This window comes from Chelonoidis abingdonii, chromosome 1 (assembly GCF_003597395.2).
Source record: "Chelonoidis abingdonii isolate Lonesome George chromosome 1, CheloAbing_2.0, whole genome shotgun sequence".
Classification (NCBI taxonomy): Eukaryota; Metazoa; Chordata; order Testudines; family Testudinidae; genus Chelonoidis; species Chelonoidis abingdonii.
Genome location: NC_133769.1, coordinates 217459578 through 217480313, shown reverse-complemented (window position 1 = coordinate 217480313; position 20736 = coordinate 217459578). Strand labels below are relative to the sequence as shown.

General features: G+C 47.2%; 1 protein-coding gene across 2 annotated transcripts in view; it reads right to left on the bottom strand.

Moving 5' to 3' along the window:
- Positions 1 to 20736, bottom strand: part of CFAP47 (cilia and flagella associated protein 47) — a 761390-nt gene that overhangs the window by 16206 nt on the left and 724448 nt on the right. The window contains exons 62-63 of one of the 2 annotated variants that reach the window (XM_032799255.2): positions 11312 to 11473; positions 1222 to 1390 (exon numbers count right to left, since the gene is read on the bottom strand). In XM_032799255.2, the coding sequence (XP_032655146.1) occupies positions 1222 to 1390; positions 11312 to 11473 (331 nt within the window). Of the gene's footprint in view, positions 1 to 1221; positions 1391 to 2560; positions 2733 to 11311; positions 11474 to 20736 lie in introns of those variants that run through there. The other variant, XM_075059737.1, reaches the window with a different exon arrangement.

Here is a 20736-nt window from a genome sequence, read left to right as displayed (position 1 = left end):
TACTGTTAAATTCCTTTGTTCATGCAGTCTGTCATCTGGGTGAGGTTGGAGTGGATCGAGGATCGGCAACTTATGGCATGCGGCCCATCAGGGAAATCCACTGGGTTGGTCGGGCTGGTTTGTTTACCTGCCGCGTCTGCAGATTTGGCTGATTGCAACTCCCACTGGCCATGGGAAGCGGCACGGACCGAGAGATGTGCTGGTCACCCTTCCTGCAGCCCCCATTGGCCGGGGACGGTGAACCGCGGCCAGTGAGTGCTGTGATCAGCCGAAACTGCAGATGCAGCAGGTAAACAACCGGCCTGGCCCGCCAGGGGCTTTCCCTGGTGGACTGTGGGCCAAAGGTTACCAATCCCTGGGGTAGATGGATCTAGATAGGAATGTACTTCTAGGAATGTTCTAGGAATGCTACGAAGATAGCACAAATGCAAGGCAGCTAAAATTGAAACCCCTTTATAAAGCTTCCATGAGTTAATCTTCTAGATTTATGTTTGTCATTTCTCTAACAATGGTAACTATAGGGTTGCCAGGTGTCCGGTTTTTGGCCAGAATGCCCAGTCAAAAAGGGACCTGGCAGCTTCGGTTAGCACCGTTGACTGGGCCATTAAAAGTCCAGTCAGCAGCGCTGTGCGGTAAGACAGACTCTCTGCCTGCCCTGGTTCTGTGCTGCTCCTGAAAGAGCCCTCACCTCTCCCCCATACCTCAACCCCCTGTCCCAGCCCTGAGCCCCCTCCCACACGCCAACCCCTCATTTCTGGCCCCACTCCAGAGCCTGCACTCCCAGCCAGAGCTGTCACCCCTTACCCCAGCCTAAAACTCCCTCCCACACTCCGAACCCTTCAGCTCCAGCCTGGATCCCCCTCCTGCACCCTACACCCTTCATTCCTGGCCTGACCCCAAAATCCGCACCCCCAGCTGGAGCCCTCATCTCCTTCTGCATCCCAACACCTTACCCCAGCCTGGTGAAAGTGAGCAAGGGAGGATGGAATGGGTGGGGTTGGGCCTTGGGGAAGGGGCGGGGCAAGGGAGGATGGAATGGGTGGGGTTGGGCCTTGGGGAAGGGGCGGGGCAAGCGTGTTTAGTTTTCTGCAATCAGAAATTTGGTGACCCTAGTGGTAACTTTAGTAACAGAGCTGGACTTGTTTTAAAACTTCTTCACAAAGAAACTTCTTTGGTCCATTAATATAATACAGCAAGCCCACTCACTCTTAAAGGACTTACCTGAATTACTAAAGTTGCTTTATGCTTCTTGCTGTACATACGTGGCTTGAATCCAACAGTTATACGGGTTCCAACAGTGTCAAGTGGAAGAAGTTCTCCAGCTTGAGGCAATACAACAAACTCTGGGTCACTGCCTGGCAGGAAGTATGCAGTGAATGGTTCTGGGTACCTAAAGAAGAGTGTAAAAGTATATTGTGCTTATTACATACGATCATTATGCAATTCTGTTTAAAAATAGCAGGTATCCTGTTGCAGTAGACATGCAAATAAACATGAATGCTACCATGCAGCTGTGAGTCATGATGCCTGATAGCTTATGGGATGCATACTGAATAATAATGGGACTGTTGCCCCTTTAATGAAAAAGACAACACAACTGATCTGTAAGGACAGCTCAACTTAGTAATATGAAAATAACCCATTTTACCAGGTACCAGTAACAATTGGTTACCACGCTGGAGCAAAAGCTGCTTGGCTGACTTATGTAAAACCCCCACTGATTTAAATTGGAGTTGCATGTATGGTAAATAAGATTTTAATCAACCCATTTAGCAAAACCAATGCCCTATGGAGACCACAAGGTAACCTTGTTTAATAAAATTTAGTCTGTAAACTGGGGGTAGGGATCAAGTCTTTCTGTGAAGCAACTACCCACCTGTTCAGATGTTGTTAAATAGGGAAGAGATCCCAAGTGCCTTGAAAGGAAGACAGAGAAAAATCGCTCCTTCCTATCTCCTCTTCCCAAATTACTTCCATACTTTTGTACACAAACGTTTTATACGTTAAATGTAGCATTTTAAAAACTGGGTTAAATAAATGTCTGGATAGAGTGACTCTTATTCCACTGACACTATGGCGATGGGGCTTGATATGAGTTTTTTTTTTTCTATTACAGCTATTGTAGGATTTGCTGTTTAACAAGTTTCAGGATAGTATAGAGGCTCTTGAGGAAATCTTGTCTAATTTTCAACAAGGATAATGGTTGGGCAGTACAAAAGATAAGTAATAGTTTCTCTCTCTCTCCAGTTCCAAATTGCAGACTCCCTCTCATCTCTCATTAGGGACATCTCATCATTAACTTGGTGTTAACATAGTAGAAATTTGATTCTTTTTTCCCACCCAAAAATTCTCCTTCCTTCCTTTTTTGTTGTTGATGACAATTCCACTATCCTGCCTGTCATCTAGGCTCATAACCTGGGGGTCGTCATCTGCTCCTTACATCCTGTTTGTGTCTAAATCTTGCAGTTTCTTCTTCCACAATGCTTAAAAGATCTGACCCTTCCTCTGTCATGACAGCCACAGCTTTCTTCTGTACCTTGATTACTGCTATCTCCTCCTCCTCCTCCAGATATAGGTTGTGATGACAACTTCATTGCCTCCTCCAGTCCATTCCAAACATGACTGCAAACATTTTGGTGTGCTTCAGTCTCATGGCATCTTCCACCTTTGCTGGCTCCCTCTTGATGATTGCTTGTTCTGTTCATTCCCTCTGAAGCATCTGGCATTGGCCACTCTTGGAAGACAGGATTCTGGGCTAGATGTACCATTGGTCTGACCCAGTGTGGCTGTTCTTACGTTCTTTTCCATCAGGAAATTTAAATTTGTTGTCCTGGCTTTTAATGCGCGGCATAAACATTCCCCACCCTACTTACCTGAACTGGTCTCTTACCACACTGGCTGACTTTGCCCTGTCCATTCTTCCAAATAGGCCAGTCTCAATGTCCCATATTCCATTTCTCCCACAACTACCTCTGGGACAGTGAGAGCATTAAGAATGGATTTAAATGAGGAGAGGGTGGTGTCTGGCAGACCACAAAGGGAATGCCATTCTATGCCGAGGGGCAAATGTGCAAATAACATGTGAAGAGAGAGAGAAAAAGGAATAAAACATGAAATAGTGTTTTGGCTTTTTTCTAATAAAAAATAGCTTACCTATAAATAGCTAAAGAAGAAAGAGGAAACAATTAAACAACTGGAGAATGGGAACAGGGCCAGCTCTAGGCACCAGCAAAGCAAGCAGGTGCTTGGGGAGGCACATTTGCGGGGGCAGCGGGGATCCAGCATGGGAGCTGAGAACCAACAGGAAGCCCTGGGACCTGTAGTTCCTTGGTTAGACCCCTGCCTATAGAGCCAGTCCTGGAGCAGGGGAAAAACTACATTTCCCAGCATTGGTAGCTATCAACAGGAAAGGGAGAGGGAAGGAGGGAGGTACCTGAGACCTCATGCTGCAGCTTGCAGTGAATGGACAATTCACTGGTAGAACAGGGTGGCACTGTGAACAGTAGGGATACCATATTTTAACATTTTTTAAAAAAGGACACTCCATGGGGGGGAGGAAATAGCCCCACCCCATCCACTCCCTCCCACTTCCTGCCCCCTAAAGAACCATCAACCCATCCAACCCCCCTGCTCCTTGTCCCCTGATCACCCCTTACCGGGACCTCTGCCCTTAGCCCCCCCGGACCCCACCCCCTATCTAACCCTCTCTTCTCCTTGTCCCTGACAGCCCCCTCCTTAGACCCCCCCAACTGCCTCCCTAGGACCCCACCCCCTACCTGTCCCTTGATTGCTCCAATCCTTATCCACACCCCCACCCCTAGATAGACTCCTGGGACTCCCATGCCTATCCAACCGCTGCCTNAACTTTCCCCCAGGAACCCACCCGCTACCTGTCCCCTGATAAACCCCTGGGACTCCCATGCCTATCCAACTGCTGCCTGTCCCCTGACTGCCCCCCTGAATCTCTGCCCCATCCAACCCCCCCCGCTCCCTGTCCCTTGACTGCCCTCCGGGATGCCAATGCCCCTTTTCCAACCCCCTGTCCACATGGAGCCAGACATGCTGTTGCACTCCCCCACGGAGCATGCAGCCCTGTGCTGCCGGCGTGGTACACTGAGGCTGCAGGGGAGGAGAAGCGGGGAGCTCTGGCTGGCTGGAGCCCCCGATGCGAGCGGCTCAATCTGGCTGGGCCACCCTGTCAGCCATGCCTCGCTATGCACTGGGAGGGAAATCCCTGACCTTCTGAGAGTTTTACAAATTCCTCCTGGACAGCTATTTAAAACCCAAAAAGCTGGACATGTCTGTGAAAATACAGACATATGGTAGATAACTCTACAGCAGGGAACAAGTATGCCCAAGGAGTAGAAGGCTTTGGCCTAGATGTCCCCTTCAGAAGACTTCCCCAGAGTGGATTAGGGATACTGGTGTGACCTCACCTTGCAGCCCCCAAAGAAGGAATTGGGTGGACTAAATGGACAGTGCCCCCTCCCTATCTGAAGCCTAGCAAGGGAGGTACATGGATCCCACTAGAATTTAAAATGAAAAGTAAGGGAGGGGAGGCTGTGCTAGGGGACTTTGGCAGCTTTAGATACAGTATAGATTTCCACTTCTGAGCCATGGAAGCAGAAATGGACTTTTCCTTGCCAGATTTAGCTAATATTCAGAAAGGGAATCTAGCACCTGCCTTCCAGATTTGAATACCCTCAAAATTCAGGAGTGCTCAAACTCAAGTTGGGCAGCTGTTAACTTCATTTCTCCCAAATCAAATATACTGATCCACTGTAACTTGCTGTAGAAAAAGTGGGATAAAATTGAGCAAGAAATGCTTCCCAGTGGTTATCAGGACTGGAATTGCTATTTTCAACAGCCATTGCCATTTGTTTGTTTAAAAGAAAGACCGTGATATTGCACTGGCAAATTCCCCATGGAAACAAAGAGTGGAACAAAAGAAAAATGAAGGCACCTCAACTTTTCCTCATTTATGTAGGACAGTCTTATAATATGCATCCAGATATCCTTCAATCACACAAGCTGAAAATTGTTCCACTTTACTGCAGTTCTGTANGGGGTGGCAGGGGTTGCGGGGAGCCCAGGGCTGAGGTGGGGGGCAGCCAATTTTTTTTTTTTTGCTTGGGGTGGCAAAAAACCTAGAGCTGGCCCTGAATGAGAATATCATTATTATCTCCTCTTCCTTCTATCCCCACCGTCCACCCTCCCAAAAAAAGCAAGCAAACCTGGAACACAATGACATAGTACAGTACTATAAGTGCCATGATTAAGGAGACTACATCTTAGTTTGTGAAACTGAAGAAACAGTCAAACAATTCTTTGAGATGTTGTCAACATGGATGTACTCGTGGGTTCTCATGCCCAGGAACAACTTTGACTTGCACAACTAGGTTTTAAAAAGAAAATCTTTCATTCATAATTCAGCTATTTAATATTTTATGGTGGATCCTTCCTCTGTGGAAATGTCCCACATTTCCTGGGTAAATGGTATGCTCCATGTTAAGGAATCTATGTAGAATTTATGTGGGGCTATATTACGCTGCTGTTGAAGAATAGTTCTCTTTTCATGAGAAGGTTTGTGAATGATTTTCTTGGTAATGAACATAGTGTTTTTCTTCTAATAAGTTCTAAAGAAGCAAATAGTTGTTGATTTTACAGTACCCAAAACTGTGCCAAGCAACTAACATAGGACATGAAAAGACACAATCCTTTCCCTCAAAAACCTACAATATAATTAATAATCAACTTTAACATAGCTACTATGTTAAATATTTTAAGATGGGACTCGCCCAGCGGCTTTGTTATTATGAAATGTACCCATTTCCCAGGCCAGCAGAGAGTAAGGGTTGGTCTACACTACACAGTTAGGTTGACATAAGGCAGCTTGTCTTGACCTAATTATGTCAGTGTTTACACTACAGCCTTCCTCCTGGTGATGTAAGTGCCCTGCTACACCGACATTATTCCACCTCCAAGAGAGGTTTAAGGCTTATGTCGGTGTAGTTAAGGCAATGCAGTGTCTGTGTAGACACTGCATTCCTTACATCAGCCATGAAATTGACAGGAAAGCCCAGCTGCCTCTTGCTCCTTTGGAGAGCTAGGCAGCTGGAACCCGCTTCTGGCTGAGAGTGAGGGCAAGAAGCACGGGTGGCCTCCCCTCCACTCCCAGTGTGAAACTGATAAGGTTGTCCCACTCCCAGTGAGGTCCAGGCAGGAGGGGGGTGAGAAGCCACTGGTGGCTTCCCCGACTGCCGGTGGTGAACAGGGAGTGGAGGGGAGGCAGCCCCCCGCTGGGAACCTGTGGAGCAGCTGGGCTCCTGGCAGGGAGCTATCAGTGGAGCTAAGAGATCAGGCCCTCAGCTCCCCACACTGCCCCTAACCACCGACCCAGCAAGGGTAGTGTGGACATGCAGCACTGCAATGATTACCGCAGTAGCTGTAAGTTGACCTAATATAGGTTGACTTACATTTCTAGAGTAGACATACCCTAAGAGGCAGTACATTTATATCTCCAAGAGCCTCTGTGCCTAAGCAAAGAGTGGCACACACAGACTTGGTCAGATAAGGTCCTTACTATATGGTGTGTTCAGGAGAGGCACATGCATGAAATAAATCTTAATGTAGATTTCTATGCCAGGTCAGAGCCCATTATGAACGAAGAGATGTAAATGTATCTTCTAGCCTTTGAGTTTTATAATTACTGTCACAAGCTACAGTAATCGAGGTTAGATATTAACGACCAAGCCAATGTTAACACTCTTCTTAATGAATACAAAATATCAACTAGAAAATAAATCCATGGTACCAGCAAGAGTGAGATGCAGTTTTTATTTTGTATTTCCACCTTTTGGTTTAATTCTTAGATTATTCTGTAAGTAGCAGTTTATGCTAATTTGTATTCAAATCATTCTTGATGTTGGCTATTGCTAAACATAGATGTTTAATGAATTCTAGAAATCTGTGTTCTCAATATAAAAAAACAAGAGATCCTTCTGCAATGTCTATAAAAATCCTTTTTAGGCCCACCATATTTTTTTTTACAGCCCTGAATGTATAGCATAATCTTCATTATATTATGGCCTTTGCAAAATATCCATGAAATTTAGACTAGTCTTCCTTAAACCTGTCAGTAAGGTAACTCTTTGTCACTTCAGTTTAGGAGAAGCATTCCATATTGATTGTTGCCCTTTGATATACGGCAGGTTTCTCCTCATAATTTACAGGGGCTGAAAGCTGTGTTTGAAAACCCGAGTCTTTAGCGAAAGTCATAGGAGCTTTGATCCAAATATACTTTTTTTTTTTTTCCTAGTAAGTGAAGAGTAACTTATGGTACTTATTTAAAGACATTTAATGCTACAGGAAAATAATGCTTGCAATTTGTGAATGCTACGGTGTAGTTTCAACAATAGCTGAAATACTGGAAGTAAAGCTCATAAAGACATTGTTGCTGATGGGCACTCTGAACAGAGGTCTAATACACTACCAAATTCACATTTTTAAGTAGCCTTATTAGCTATTATAAAATTCTACAAAGCTAAGTTTTATTTGGAAAGCACAAGTTAGATGATGGGCACTTTTCAACAAAATGATGACATATAGAGAATAATAGGGTCTTCATCATTTATCATAATTGATTACATTTTGTACCAGTCTGAAAGCAACTTAGGTTTAATCAGTCACTCTGAGGCATGTGCCTTAGACACCAGAAGAGATTTTAACTTCACTGATGACCCTGCATCCTTGGAAATATAGAATCTTTAAAACTCCCAAAGCAGAGTGACAAAAGCCTGGTTACATGATGAAATACTTGAGTCAGGGGAGGAAAGGATTTTGGTGCCTCCATGTTATGAAAACAAAAGCAGATCTGGGATTTTTCACACCTTCTTTAAGGTAAGATTTACTTCTTATTTTTCATTGTAAGGATAGCTAGATATGCAAACTGGTGAGTTACTTCCCCCTATTCCAACTCCTTTATGAACTTACATCTTAAATACATTAAACACCAAACACAACATTACTAAAAAGTATGATTATAAACCGTTTTTGGTGACCCTGCTTTAAATGTTCCAATATCAATATTTATATTATGTCAACTACAGCCTCAAGAAAAATTAAGGGCTCAGTCACTATTTGTACTTTATAATTGCACTATGTGAAAAATACCAAGTTAAAATATTCTAATTACATCTCTGGATCGTTAGGAAAATTTAATAGAATTGTCATGAAGTAGTTTGAGTGACATCAAAATCCAGAACTCGTGTGTGTGTGTGTGTGTGTGTGTGTGTGTGTGTGTGTGTACAGATATAGATATACATACATAGATACACACACACAACATTTAATAAATGAATTTGCTTTCAGCATACATAATTAAATAATTCTGGCATGCTGCTAATTCTAATGAAATACCGTAGTAAAGTCAGAAATATTTTTTCAAAGCTGACAGTGTAAAACAGGCTTCATTTTTCTCTTCAGAGGTCTGGAAAGCATAGAAAAATGTATAGTTTTTAAAATTAGAAACAAATGACAGACTCAAACATAGAGCCAAAATGTCCCATGTACCATTCTTTAGGCTGCATTGAAATTGACCTTGGATAGCCCTTTGTGACCAAGAAACTCCTTTATAACAAATTAACTCTGCATAACAGGGGTGGGTGAACTGATAGGTGAAGTAAGAACCAGCTTGAGCCCATAATCATGCAAAGCTCTGAGAATTAGACTAATATAGTTAACTCTACCACATCCAGTCCTGGCCTACTTTCCTACTCATTAAGGAATCCTTTCCCAGTAGAGCTGGTAGAACATTTTTTTGCTGGAATGATTTTATGTCAAAAAATGCCCTTTTTGTAAAACCAAGATTTTCTGTGAGAAAATTTCAGTATTGCTGAAAAATTTGGATTTTCCATCAGGAAAATTGGAATGTTGGTTCCCGGGCTGTCCGAAAGTGACAGAGGCTTTCGTGAAGTGCTGCTGAAGCAGAAAGCCCTCGCGCTTAGCCTCCCCACCTCTCCTGCAGCTCCAGGAGCCACAGAGGCAGAGTATAATGTCATTTGGATTGCTCTGAGGACGGGGACCCACATCTTCCAGGATCTGCAACAGCAGGGCAAAGCCTGCAATGTCAGGAGTTCTAGTTTCCTTACTGTGGAATCAGGGTCTCTTGTTCCAGGACAGCCCTACTATGTGGACTGCCCCAGGCTGGGATCACACAGTTTCCAGACTCCCAGGCCAGCTGACTCCTAGGACTGCCCACTCAGCAGTCATGAAATTTTGAAAAAACTCATCATGTTGTGATTCAGAACAAAATGAACCAGAAATCTGACATTTCAGCCAGCTCAATCTCCCAGTTTTACCCTAAATTCAACTCTACCTCTTTTCCACAGTTGGAAAATCACTTATATACTTCAATACTAACTGAATATATACACGCTTATCTTTGGGAGATATTGCGTGGGATTTTCTTCTTTTAAGAAGTGTATATATTTGAGCCCAAACAAGTTGAACAGATCCACTTAAATTCTGAATTTATTGCCTTGTGGTAGTCAGATTTATCCTCCCTTCCTCATACTGAGTAGTGCCTTATTCCATCAGTAGCCCTATTTTCTTTGATGTACAATGTGATTCCCTTACTCATGATGAGTAGTATCTTACTACATGAGTAATTCCACTGAACACTGTGATACTACTTATGTAGTAAGGTACTAGTCAGTGTTAGTAAGCGTGGCAAAATCTGGTCCTATGAGAAGCTTTTTTATTTTAAAAAGATACTAGAAATATTTACTGCATGAGCTGGGGCTAGCAAATCCTAATCTAGGCAAAAAAACTCTAATTAAATCACTGGGTGATTTCCTCTGTTAAGGTCTGAAAGATTCTCAAACAAAACTTTTAATTCTTTTTTTTATATTTTATGTTTTTTAACCTGTCATTTGAGTTATACAAGCATTAAATTAAATCTGATATTGAATAAGAAGGTTGCTATAATCTAAATTTTAGTTGGACACTATTTTTTATTCCTAAATTATAAACTTTTTTTCCCCATACCTACCCACAAAAGAAAAAAAAACAAAACCAAACCAACTCCCCTCCCTCAAGCTAGAGGTTTTCAAAGCAATTTTTGACATAGCTTGCAGTACAGTACTGGGAACATTCACTGAACATGGGTGAGTGGGGGCGGGTATTCTTTTCCATTTTAAACAAGGTTATAGTTTCTCTGACAGGGAAAGAGTCTGTATTGCATCATGGCACCTTCATTTGTATAACTGTAATGATTCAGACTTTATTATACCTTTTTCAAGAACATTAGGTCTCTTCACTAGTATCATACACCTACCAGCAGATTATAACATTGCCAGAGCAATTGCTTCATTTTTGTTCCCAAAACAACCTATTCCACTGTAGCTGATAACTTGAGCATTGTGATAGGAGGCTTTTCCAGTGTCTTGAGGAATCATCACCACTGACAGCCATCTAAAAGCTGGAACAACTGTTCATCACAGATGTACTGCTCTTGGAAGTAAGCTCTTTAAAAAAAAAATCAATAAGGGCCAAGGACATCTTTTTATTTTGGTGATGTTACAATGACAAATTTGTTATGTATGTTAACTATCCGCTTATCTGCCAGTGTTCTGAATACACTTACTAGACATGCAATAAAAAAGCATATTAAAAAGGGAAAAATAGATTTAAATTGTAAGCCTCATACTTTTGCTTCAAGCTCATCTTTTCCCAATAGTTTTAAATTATTCATAGGGGAACCATATAGTTGTCCTTTATCAGATTAGAAAGTATATTAGAAGCGGGCTATTGACAGTTTACATAACTAAACCAAAAGGAACACAAACAGTGCAACTTGAGGGAAATAATACAGCTTTTTAAAACAGCCTCATCTTAGTAAAAATGTTTGGTCACAGTTCCATCATTATTCTGCAATGTAAATGCCTTAGTGGTGTATCATGCACATTTCCCCCCCATGCATTCTAATGCACACAAGCATTTTAGGGCCAAACCCTAGAGAAATCCTAACTCATGGAACAAGCCCACACATGCTTATCCTTCATGGTCAGCAGCCTACTCCAGGGTTGTAGAATGTGTCTACTTCCACTGTCACACGTTCAGGACAGTGCTTGTGTACTGCATCACTTGCATACAGGGGAACCGGAGGTAATGAATGGTGACTTATGTCACAAGATCGACCCGCTTCACCCTGCTCCTCTTGCCCAAACCTGTCCTGTCTAATGTATTTCTCTTCTGAGCATGAATCCAATCCTCAAAACATGGATATATGGTTTATCTTTGAGAGCATTACCTTGTCTGACTTGTAAGCCTAAAGCCAATCACTGATTCTTTGTTTAAGCCGGCTGCTTCAATACTGATGACATCGTCTACTTCTGGCTCAGTCGCAAGTAACAGTATTGGAAACTTCCAGACACCACCTGTAGTGCACCGTACCACCAATGTTGCTGAATTCCTTCCAAATTAAGTTAAAAATATCATTACAAGGAAGGCATAATGAAATATAACGTCAATAAATCCTTGTCCAAAGTAAGCCTGTGTTTCTGCAAAATTGCAGTGCATCATAATGAAAATACAGTTGGCTCTAAATTGGAATGTAAAATTTTTACACTGTATACCATATTATCAGTCTTACTTTGGAATGGAATGTCAACTAAACAGCTCATCTTGTTTGCTGTACGTTAGTTTTACTAAGAAATGACCTAATGTAGAGGCAAAACAATCGGTGCGGCTGTGAGGCCTGATTCTTTTATTTACATGGTGTGACTCTATATATTGCAATGGAGTTACTCCAGATTTATACTGGTGTGGAAAGAATATGGGCCCCATCCACAGAGGGACTATAAACGCGGAGTCACAACACTGAGTGTTACAATGCTTAACTTTTGAGTGCTTAGCCAGCCAGTGAAATCTACAAACCCTGAGCTAGGCACCTAGGCTCCCCACAGTGGCCAGCTACAACAGTGAAATTGGTGCAGTCCCATCAGGACCTACAAGATGTTGGGGACCCAACCAGATGGAGCACGGCATTTCACCTGGAACACAGGTTCACAATGGCATTCATTCACATTTGGTGTTTGTGCCCCTCCGTCAGATGGAAGTGTGACTGGGCTAAATTTGAGTGTGTGACTTTGCAAGTTGGCACACGAGGTTGCAGCATGACTCAGGTTTGGCCCAGCCACCCTGCCTTCATGATAGGCACCGGGTTGCAATGCCACTCATTGCTCTAATTTGGTCTGTGCTGTGTGAATATGGGAAAAGGTGATGGAGCAAATGGAGCTGCTGGACGGCTGAGATCGAGAGGAACCGCCCTTATCCAGGAGCAGGACGCTGAGCTGGGGGAATGGGGGTGTTTGATAAGTGGCCAGGAAGGTCCTGAGGCAGGGGGTGAGGGGCTGGGTCTGAGCTGTTGGTGGGCTATGGGGTGAGCAGGGAATGTTGAGGTCTATGGACTCTGAGGGGTTGGGGCAAGTGGGGGATGTTGAGGAGTGGAGGGGAGAGTTGTGGGGACTGAGGGGGGAATACAATATGTTAGTATTTGGTCAGGATTCTGGGGTGAGTGGGGGATGTTTGGGGCTGTGGCCAGTGAGGCTGAGCTGTTGCGAGCTGTGATGAGTGGGATGTATGTCAGGGCTGCTGGTGTGAATGTGGTGGCTGGAAGGATAAGAGGGGCTGGTGGAAGGTGGTTGGGGTCTATGTGGGAAGGGAGGGGCATTCCAGGGGTATGTGTGGGGTGGGGCACGTATGGAGTGGTGCTTTGCTGAGCAGCCTCTGATCAGAATTAATCTCTTTTCTCTGTTAGAATGTGTTTCTCCCATATACTGGTGCACTTTAGCTCCTAAGCAACATTTTGACAATATAGAACCATTATCAACCTTGTCTGATCAGTCAGTAAAACTGGGTTTATGGAGATGCCCAAAAGTAGCTGGAGCATACCAGTAAATCTTTCCTCCTATGTGGAAGGACTGAACCCTATCCAAATAGAATTAGAGAGAGAGAGAGAGAGAGAGAGAGTGTGTGTTAGCAGTACTTGGGAGATAAGACGGTTAACTCACCTTTGTAACTGTTGTTCTTCGAGATGTGTTGCTCATATCCATTCCAAGTAGGTGTGCGCGCGCTGCGTGCACGTTCGTCAGAAGAATTTTCCCCTAGCAACACCCGGCGGGTCGGCTGGCGCCCCCTGACATGGCGCCGCTACGGCACCGGATATATACCCCTGCCGACCCGTCCGCTCCTCAGTTCCTTCTTGCCGGCTACTCCGACAGTGGGGAAGGAGGGCGGGTGTGGAATGGATATGAGCAACACATCTCGAAGAACAACAGTTACAAAGGTGAGTAACCGTCTTTTCTTCTTCGAGTGCTTGCTCATATCCATTCCAAGTAGGTGAATCCCAAGCCTTACCTAGGTGGTGGGGTTGGAGTTGGACACTGCCAAATGCAAGACTGCCAAGCCCAGGGCTGCATCGTCTCTGGATTGCTGTACCAAAGCATAATGGGAAGTAAAAGTGTGTACCGAAGACCACGTAGCTGCTTGGCATATCTCCTGGATAGGCACTAGAGCTAAAAATGCAGTCGACGAGGCCTGAGCCCTGGTGGAATGTGCAGTAACACGGCCTGGAGAGGCATGAGCTAGATCATAGCAAGCCCGAATGCATGCCGTGACCCAGGAAGAAATTCTCTGGGAAGAGATGGGTTGACCTTTCATCCTGTCTGCCACGGCGACAAAGAGTTGGGGGGTCTTACGGAAAGATCTGGTGCGGTCAATGTAGAATGCGAGCGCCCTACGGACATCCAGCGAGTGCAACTGCTGCTCTCTACGCGATGCATGCGGTTTGGGAAAGAAGACCGGGAGGAATATGTTCTGGTTGAGGTGAAAGGATGAAACCACCTTGGGAAGGAACGCCGGATGTGGGCGCAACTGCACCTTGTCCTTGTGGAATATAGTGTAAGGCGGGTCCACCATGAGAGCCCGAAGCTCCAAAACTCTCCTAGCCAATGTAATGGCTACAAGGAACGCCGCCTTCCACGATAAATACAGGAGAGAGCAGGTTGCCAAGGGTTTGAACGGAGGGGCCATAAGTCTTGACAGAACCAAATTGAGGTCCCAGGAAGGGACGGGGCGTCGCACCTGTGGAAAAAGACGCTTCAGCCCTTTGAGGAACCTCGAGACCATAGGGTGGGAGAAAATGGAGTAAGCTCCTTCTCTGGGATGAAAGGTTGAGATGGCAGCTAGGTGTACCCGCAAAGATGAGAGTGCGAGACCTTGCTGCTTGAGATGCCAGAGGTATTCCAATATTAGGGGAATAGGAACCTGCGCAGGTGCCGCCTGCTGCGCCTGACACCAGCAAGAGAACCGCTTCCACTTGGACAAGTACGTAGCCCTAGTGGAGGGTTTTCTGCTGCCCAGGAGTACTCGTTGCACTGGGGTGGAGCAGCATAGTTCTGAGTGACTCAACCACGTAGGAGCCACACCGTGAGGTGGAGGGATTGCAAGTCGGGATGGAGAAGCCTGCCGTGGTCCTTGGTTATTAGATCCTGATGGAGAGGCAGAGGAACCGGGTTGGCTATCGAGTGGTCCAGCAACGTGGTGTACCAATGCTGGCGAGGCCACGCTGGGGTGATGAGAATCACTCGAGCCCTGTCCCTGTGAAGCTTTACAAGGACCTTGTGCACCAACGGAAAGGGTGGGAAGGCATACAGCAGGTGGGTCGACCAAGACATGAGGAAGGTGTCCAATATCGAGCCCGGGGCGAGACCCTGAAATGAGCAGAACCTGTGACACTTCCGGTTGCTGCGGGAGGCGAAGAGGTCTATGTGGGGAAAGCCGCACTTCTGGAAGAGAAAATGAGCTATGTCCGGTCGAAGTGACCACTCGTTGGCGAAAAATGACCTGCTGAGATGGTCTGCTAAGGTGTTCTGGACCCCTGGGAGGAAGGATGCCACCAGGTCTATAGAGTGGGCTATACAGAATTCCCACAGTTGGATCGCCTCCTGACAAAGGGGGAGAGAGCAGGTTCCTCCCTGCTTGTTTATGTAGTGCATCGAGGTGGTGTTGCCCGTGAGCACTAGAACACAACGGCCCTGCAGGTGGTGAAGAAAGGTCTGACAGGCGAGGCGGACTGCCCGTAGCTCCCGTATGTTTATGTGTAATGACAACTCCTGGGCGGACCAGAGGCCTTGCGTGTGACGACCCGCCATGTGAGCCCCCCAGCCCAGAGATGACGCGTCCGTCGTTAGGGACGGTAAGACAGTTGTTCTGGGGGTGGAACGGCATGCCTGAGACACCAGGGAGGGTTTTGCCAACCAACGGAGGGAGCGTAAGACGCTCTGACGGAACCGTGACGCGACGTCGTATTGGTGTCACTGTGCGGCGGTAACGGAGGCCAGCAGATTTGAAGGGGGCGGAGCGGTTTTGCGTGCGTTGTGACGAAAGTACAGGCAGCCATATGGCCCGAGGAGGCTGAGCAGCCCGGGGGGGCTGAGGTCGTCGGGAAGGCCTGCAGGCTCTACTATGGCGTCATTTGCCTGAACCGGCTCAGCGGGGTAGGCCGCTGCGAGCGTGGAGTCAGACAGCTCCGATGATTCTATTTTTTGAGTGGGCACGAGGGGGATTTGCCCATATGACCATCAGGGCCAATCGCTCGAAAAGTTCCATGATGACGGCTACGCTGAGCGGCGACCTTGGGTCTCGAGGTCCGCGAATAGTCAGTCGTCTTAGGCTAAGGAAGACACATATGTGCCAACGACGGAGGAAGGCGGCCACACTGCCATGCACTTTGTGAAGGACCACATGGGGCAGTGGAAAGGCCGAAAGGAAGGACCGTGAATTGGAAGTTGCGATTTCGACACCAAACTTAGGTACCGTCTGTGTTGTGGGGTAATAAGATTATGAAAGTACGCACCGTCATGTCGGAGCAGTGAACCAGTCCCCCGGATTCCAGGGATGGGATAATGTCCCCAAGGAACCATCCGGAACTTAACTCTTAAGATTGGCTGCGGAGGTCTAGGATGGGTCGGAAGAGTCGCTCGACTTGGGAATTAAGACGTAAACGGGAATAAAACCCCCTGCCCCTGAACTCTGTAAGTACCTCCTCTATGGCTCCGATTTCGAGAAGCGTATGGATCTCCTGCCAGAGGAGATGCTCGTCTGAGAGGGTCCTGAAGGCCGGGGAGGTGGTGGGGGCGAAATAAATGCAGATGGTAACCAAACTTCCCCGTACGTTAGGACCCAACGATCTGAGGTGAGTCGGTCCCTGCCGGGAGGAGGGAGGCGAACGGTTTGGAGAACTGGATAGGATTCTTGGGAAAGGAAGTGCTCTGCTCTCGGTCGCACTTCAAAAAGTTTTGTTCTGGGCCCAACGTGGCTTGCGAACCATATTCTGGCCCCCGAGAACGGACTGTCGTCTGCGGTCACACGACACGGCCTTCTAGTAAGTCTGTCGACGGACGTGGTGGGGGGGTAGGGACGTTGAGGCTTGGGCTCTGAAGGACCTGCATTGGGTCTGCGGAGTATGATGCCCCCAGGGAACGCATTATGACACGGTTGTCCGTTGAGGCTCTGGAGCCTAGGGTCGTTTCTCCGAGAAAAGGCCCTGGCCTTCCAATGGAAGGTCATGAATGTGTTTGCAGTTGGGGTAGGCCGGAACCTGACATGAGATGTCTCTGCATGCAACTCCCGACGCCACGGTCCTGGCCGCCGAATCCGCAGCGTCGAGAGAGGCCTGCAGGGAAGTCCAGGATATCTTCTTCCCTTCCTCGAGGAGGCTCTAGAACTCTGGACAGGAGTCCAGGGGGACCAGCTCGGTGAACTTGTCCATGGACTGCCAGGTGTTAAAATTGTACCTACTGAGAAGGGCCTGCTGGTTAGCTACACGCAGCTGTAGGCCCCCTGCGGAGTATACTTTGCGTCCAAGTAGGTCCATGCGTTTAGCCTCCCGCGATTTTGGGGCGGGGGCTTGCTGGCCATGGCGCTCCCTCTCGTTCACAGACTGGACGACCAGAGAGCATGGAGGAGGATGGGTATAAAGATATTCATATCCTTTAGATGGTACCATATATTTCCTCTCCACGCCTCTGGCCATAGGAGGGATAGACGCCGGGGATTGCCAGATCGAGTCCGCTTTAGCCTGGATGGAGCGGATAAATGGCAGGGCTACACGAGTCGGGGCATCTGAAGAGCGTATGTCCACGACCGGGTCCTTCACCTCCGGGACCTCCTCCACCTGAAGGTTGATGCTCAACGCAACACGACGGAGAAGGTCCTGGTGGGCTCGCAGGTCAATGGGGGGCGGGCCTGAAGTTGATGTACCCGCTACCGCCTCATCCGGTGAGGAGGAGGATGAGAGACCCGGGACCAGCGGTTCGAGCTGTGAGTCCTGGTCCAGAGGAGGGTCGGTTTCTGTGGCGGCCTGAGGGTCCTGTGTCACGGCTGAAGCGTCCGTATCAGCCGGAGGAGGACGACTAATGGTGGCCTCTGGTGCGCAATGGACCGACACGGCGGACCGCGACATCACTGTAGGATCGCCCTGGGCTCGGTGGTACGCCCAAGGTGTCCAGAAGGACCACTGTGGTGCTTGCTCCAAGCCCTGGGACTCCGGGATGGCACGGGCCTGGGGGTCCACATCTCCATAGAGAGCACTATCTGCTCGGGATGAACCAGATGGGTGTCTCGATGGCCAGGGCAGAGCAGATATTCCGTGAGATGGGTACCGGACGTCATGCCCCGCCGGGGAGCGGTACCGGGAATCATACTGGTGCCGAGACGTGGACTGGGACTTGCGACCAGCGCCGTGCCGGGAGGTCGACCGGGACTGAAAGGAGCAGCGGTGTGATCAACTCCGCCGGGAACGGTGCCGGGAGCTAGACTGTTGTGCTGAATACCGGTCCGGAGAACGCGATCTGAACTGGTGCCGTGAGTATGACCGGTGCCGAGAGGGGGATCGGTACCGGGACTGCGAGCAGCGCCTGGATCTTGACCGGCGATAAGAGCGGGAGCGGTGCCGGGATCTCGATCGCGAGCGGTGCCTGCCTGCTGCCTCGACAGACGGTGGTCTGACCATGGCAGGCTTTCCCGCTGATGGGAGGACTCGCACCGGCGGTGCCAGGGGTTGAGGCAAGGTGGGCTCCATAAGAGCAATCAGTTCCCTCGCCGTTGCGAAGGTCTCTGGCGTGGTGGGAACGACGAGCTCAACCAAGGCGTGTGCCGGGGCGGAGACTCTCATTGCACCGGACCTCGATCGCTCTGTCTGGCCGGGGGAATCGACGGTGCGGCAACTACCGGTGCCGCCGCAGTTGTTGTCCAGACGCTTGGTTGCGTGCTCAACTTCGTTCTCTAGAGTTGAGCCGCAGGATCTAGCTTTTTGGCCCTCGCGAGACGAGCGGTCTGCGGCCCGCCTTCGTCGGAAACTGGCGTACCTAGGGTGTCTGAGGGCCAAACGGTCCTCGCCGTGCCGATGAAGCACTCTCCCGGTGCGACTGCCGGCACCGGCCGGACTGGAGGAGGGCATCCTCCATCCAGACTGGCTGTCAAGCGAGATCCTGCTCTTTCTTTTATGGCCAGGCAGGTTGAAGGACTACAGATAGGCACTTGTCGTCAGTGATTGCCCGATACTTTGCAGCAGCGAATCATGGGGTCAGTTGGCTGGCTGGCGCACAAGGTCGGCACTGTTGACACTAGGCGTGGCCAGCATGAGCCCGGGCCCGGGAGGGGGGAGGAGGTACCCAGCCCTCTAAACTAATTACTCTAACATAACAACAACTTCCTATTTATAACAACTATACTCTAACTAGAACTGATAAATACAAAGTGAAGAACGGGTGTAAAAGCTAGGAATGGAGGTCAGCTAATCTCCTCCACTGTCCACACCGACAGTGGTAAGAATTGAACCGAGGGCGACGGTCGGCAGGGGTATATATCCGTGCCGTAGCGCGCCCGGCCAGGGGCGCCAGCGACCCGCCGGGTGTGCTAGGCGAAAATCTTCGAACGGCCGAGCACGCGCCACTTACTTCAGGATTGCACGCAAGCTACTCGAATGATAAAGACTCATAAAGTTACAGATTGAGTGAGGGCTGCGTTTTACTAAACAGTAACATTCTATGATATGAAAGCAGACATACCAAAACTGCCTGATCTAGATAGTTATTGCAGTAACGAACTAGATACCATATCTAGAAAAGTGCTGAGGATGTATTTGTTCAATCGTTGGGGTGAGGGCTGGTTGTTTTAATTGATTTGCTGTATGAACGATCCTGTGTCTTGGTGTCTGTGACACAGAGCCCCACATCATTATTCATTCATAGGTCTAGGTCAGAAGGGCCACTGTACTACACCAGTCTGTCTCTTTGCTAACCCACGGCACAGATCCCCCAAATAATATCCTTAGATCATATCTCTTAGAAAACACCTAACAATTTCCGAAGTGGCATGTTATATTGTGAAAAAACTTGTTTGCATTAGGTGCGCAGCCTTGTGATTTGTGAATGTAAAGCAATGCTGTTTGTGCTCCAAATTGCAATTTCCCAAGGGACAAAATGTGGGTTGGAGTATAAAAGATTTGGGGTTGATTCCTCTGCATTACCCTCTTAAGCATCTGTAACTCCATTAATTTAGATTCAGAAGTTGCACCAATTCAACATTGAAGTTGACTCAAGCCCATTGGTTCTTTGACACTACATTGACTATGAATGTTTTTCTAGTATTTAAAGTTGAACAGAAAAAGTGGTTGCATGTTTTATGTTGACATAGTGTCTGTTTTATTACAATTTGTGCAGTCATAATGCTTGTTGAAACATTTTCAGGTATAACAGTTATGTGTAAATCGTTAGGGTTTGAATAGGGCTTATCTATGGTGTACATCATACAAAGATGAATTTTGGAGACGAGACAAGATGTTCTCGCAGAAAGAATGACACATGAAAGTTGGATACATTAAAAATAGCTGATATATTGAAGCAAAATGATGGGAAAACAATGTTTAGGTTAAGTTTTTATTATAATCCTCAAATGCATTTTTATTTTTTGGTGTGTAGATCAGCCCGCATTTGTGTCCTCTATTTTATGGATAAGATAGATGATGTTCTGGTTTTCAAAATTATGGTAATCTAAGCAACAATTATTAGAATTTTGTCTAAAATAGGCTAGGGACCTGCTTTCCTGAATTCCGAGATTCCTCTGGGCCTGTTAACATCAGCGTCTCCTACACAGTGCATGGCACAGAGAATAAAAAGCCTAAGGATGATCACAAAAGGCAGCACACCAGTTGGGAGCAACATAGTAGACATACGAATGCTGAGGAAAGGATGTGTCCTTTGCCCTGTCCCTCTAGACTTACATGCCTAACTGGCGTCTGGGCTAGAGGAAGTGACCTATCTCCACTTAGTTCCCACAGCCAGGAACCCTCTCCCTGGAATCAGGTGCCTAAGCTTTCTTGCCAGGGTGACAACATTGCATCCCTAACTCCACACAAAATGACTGACCAGTGCGGGGAACTGGAGGGAAAGATGACATCTCCCTTATTATTAGTAGTGCAGCAGTTAGAGCATTTGCCCAGGATATGAGAGACCCCCCTTTGAATTCCTCCCTCTGCCTGATGAGATTCAGTTTGAACCTGGGTTTCTCACACCTCAGGTAAATGCCTGAACTACTGGATTATGGGAGATTCTGATGTGATTCTCCTATTGAAGCTGTTCCACTATTTATAAATAAGTACATATGCATTGA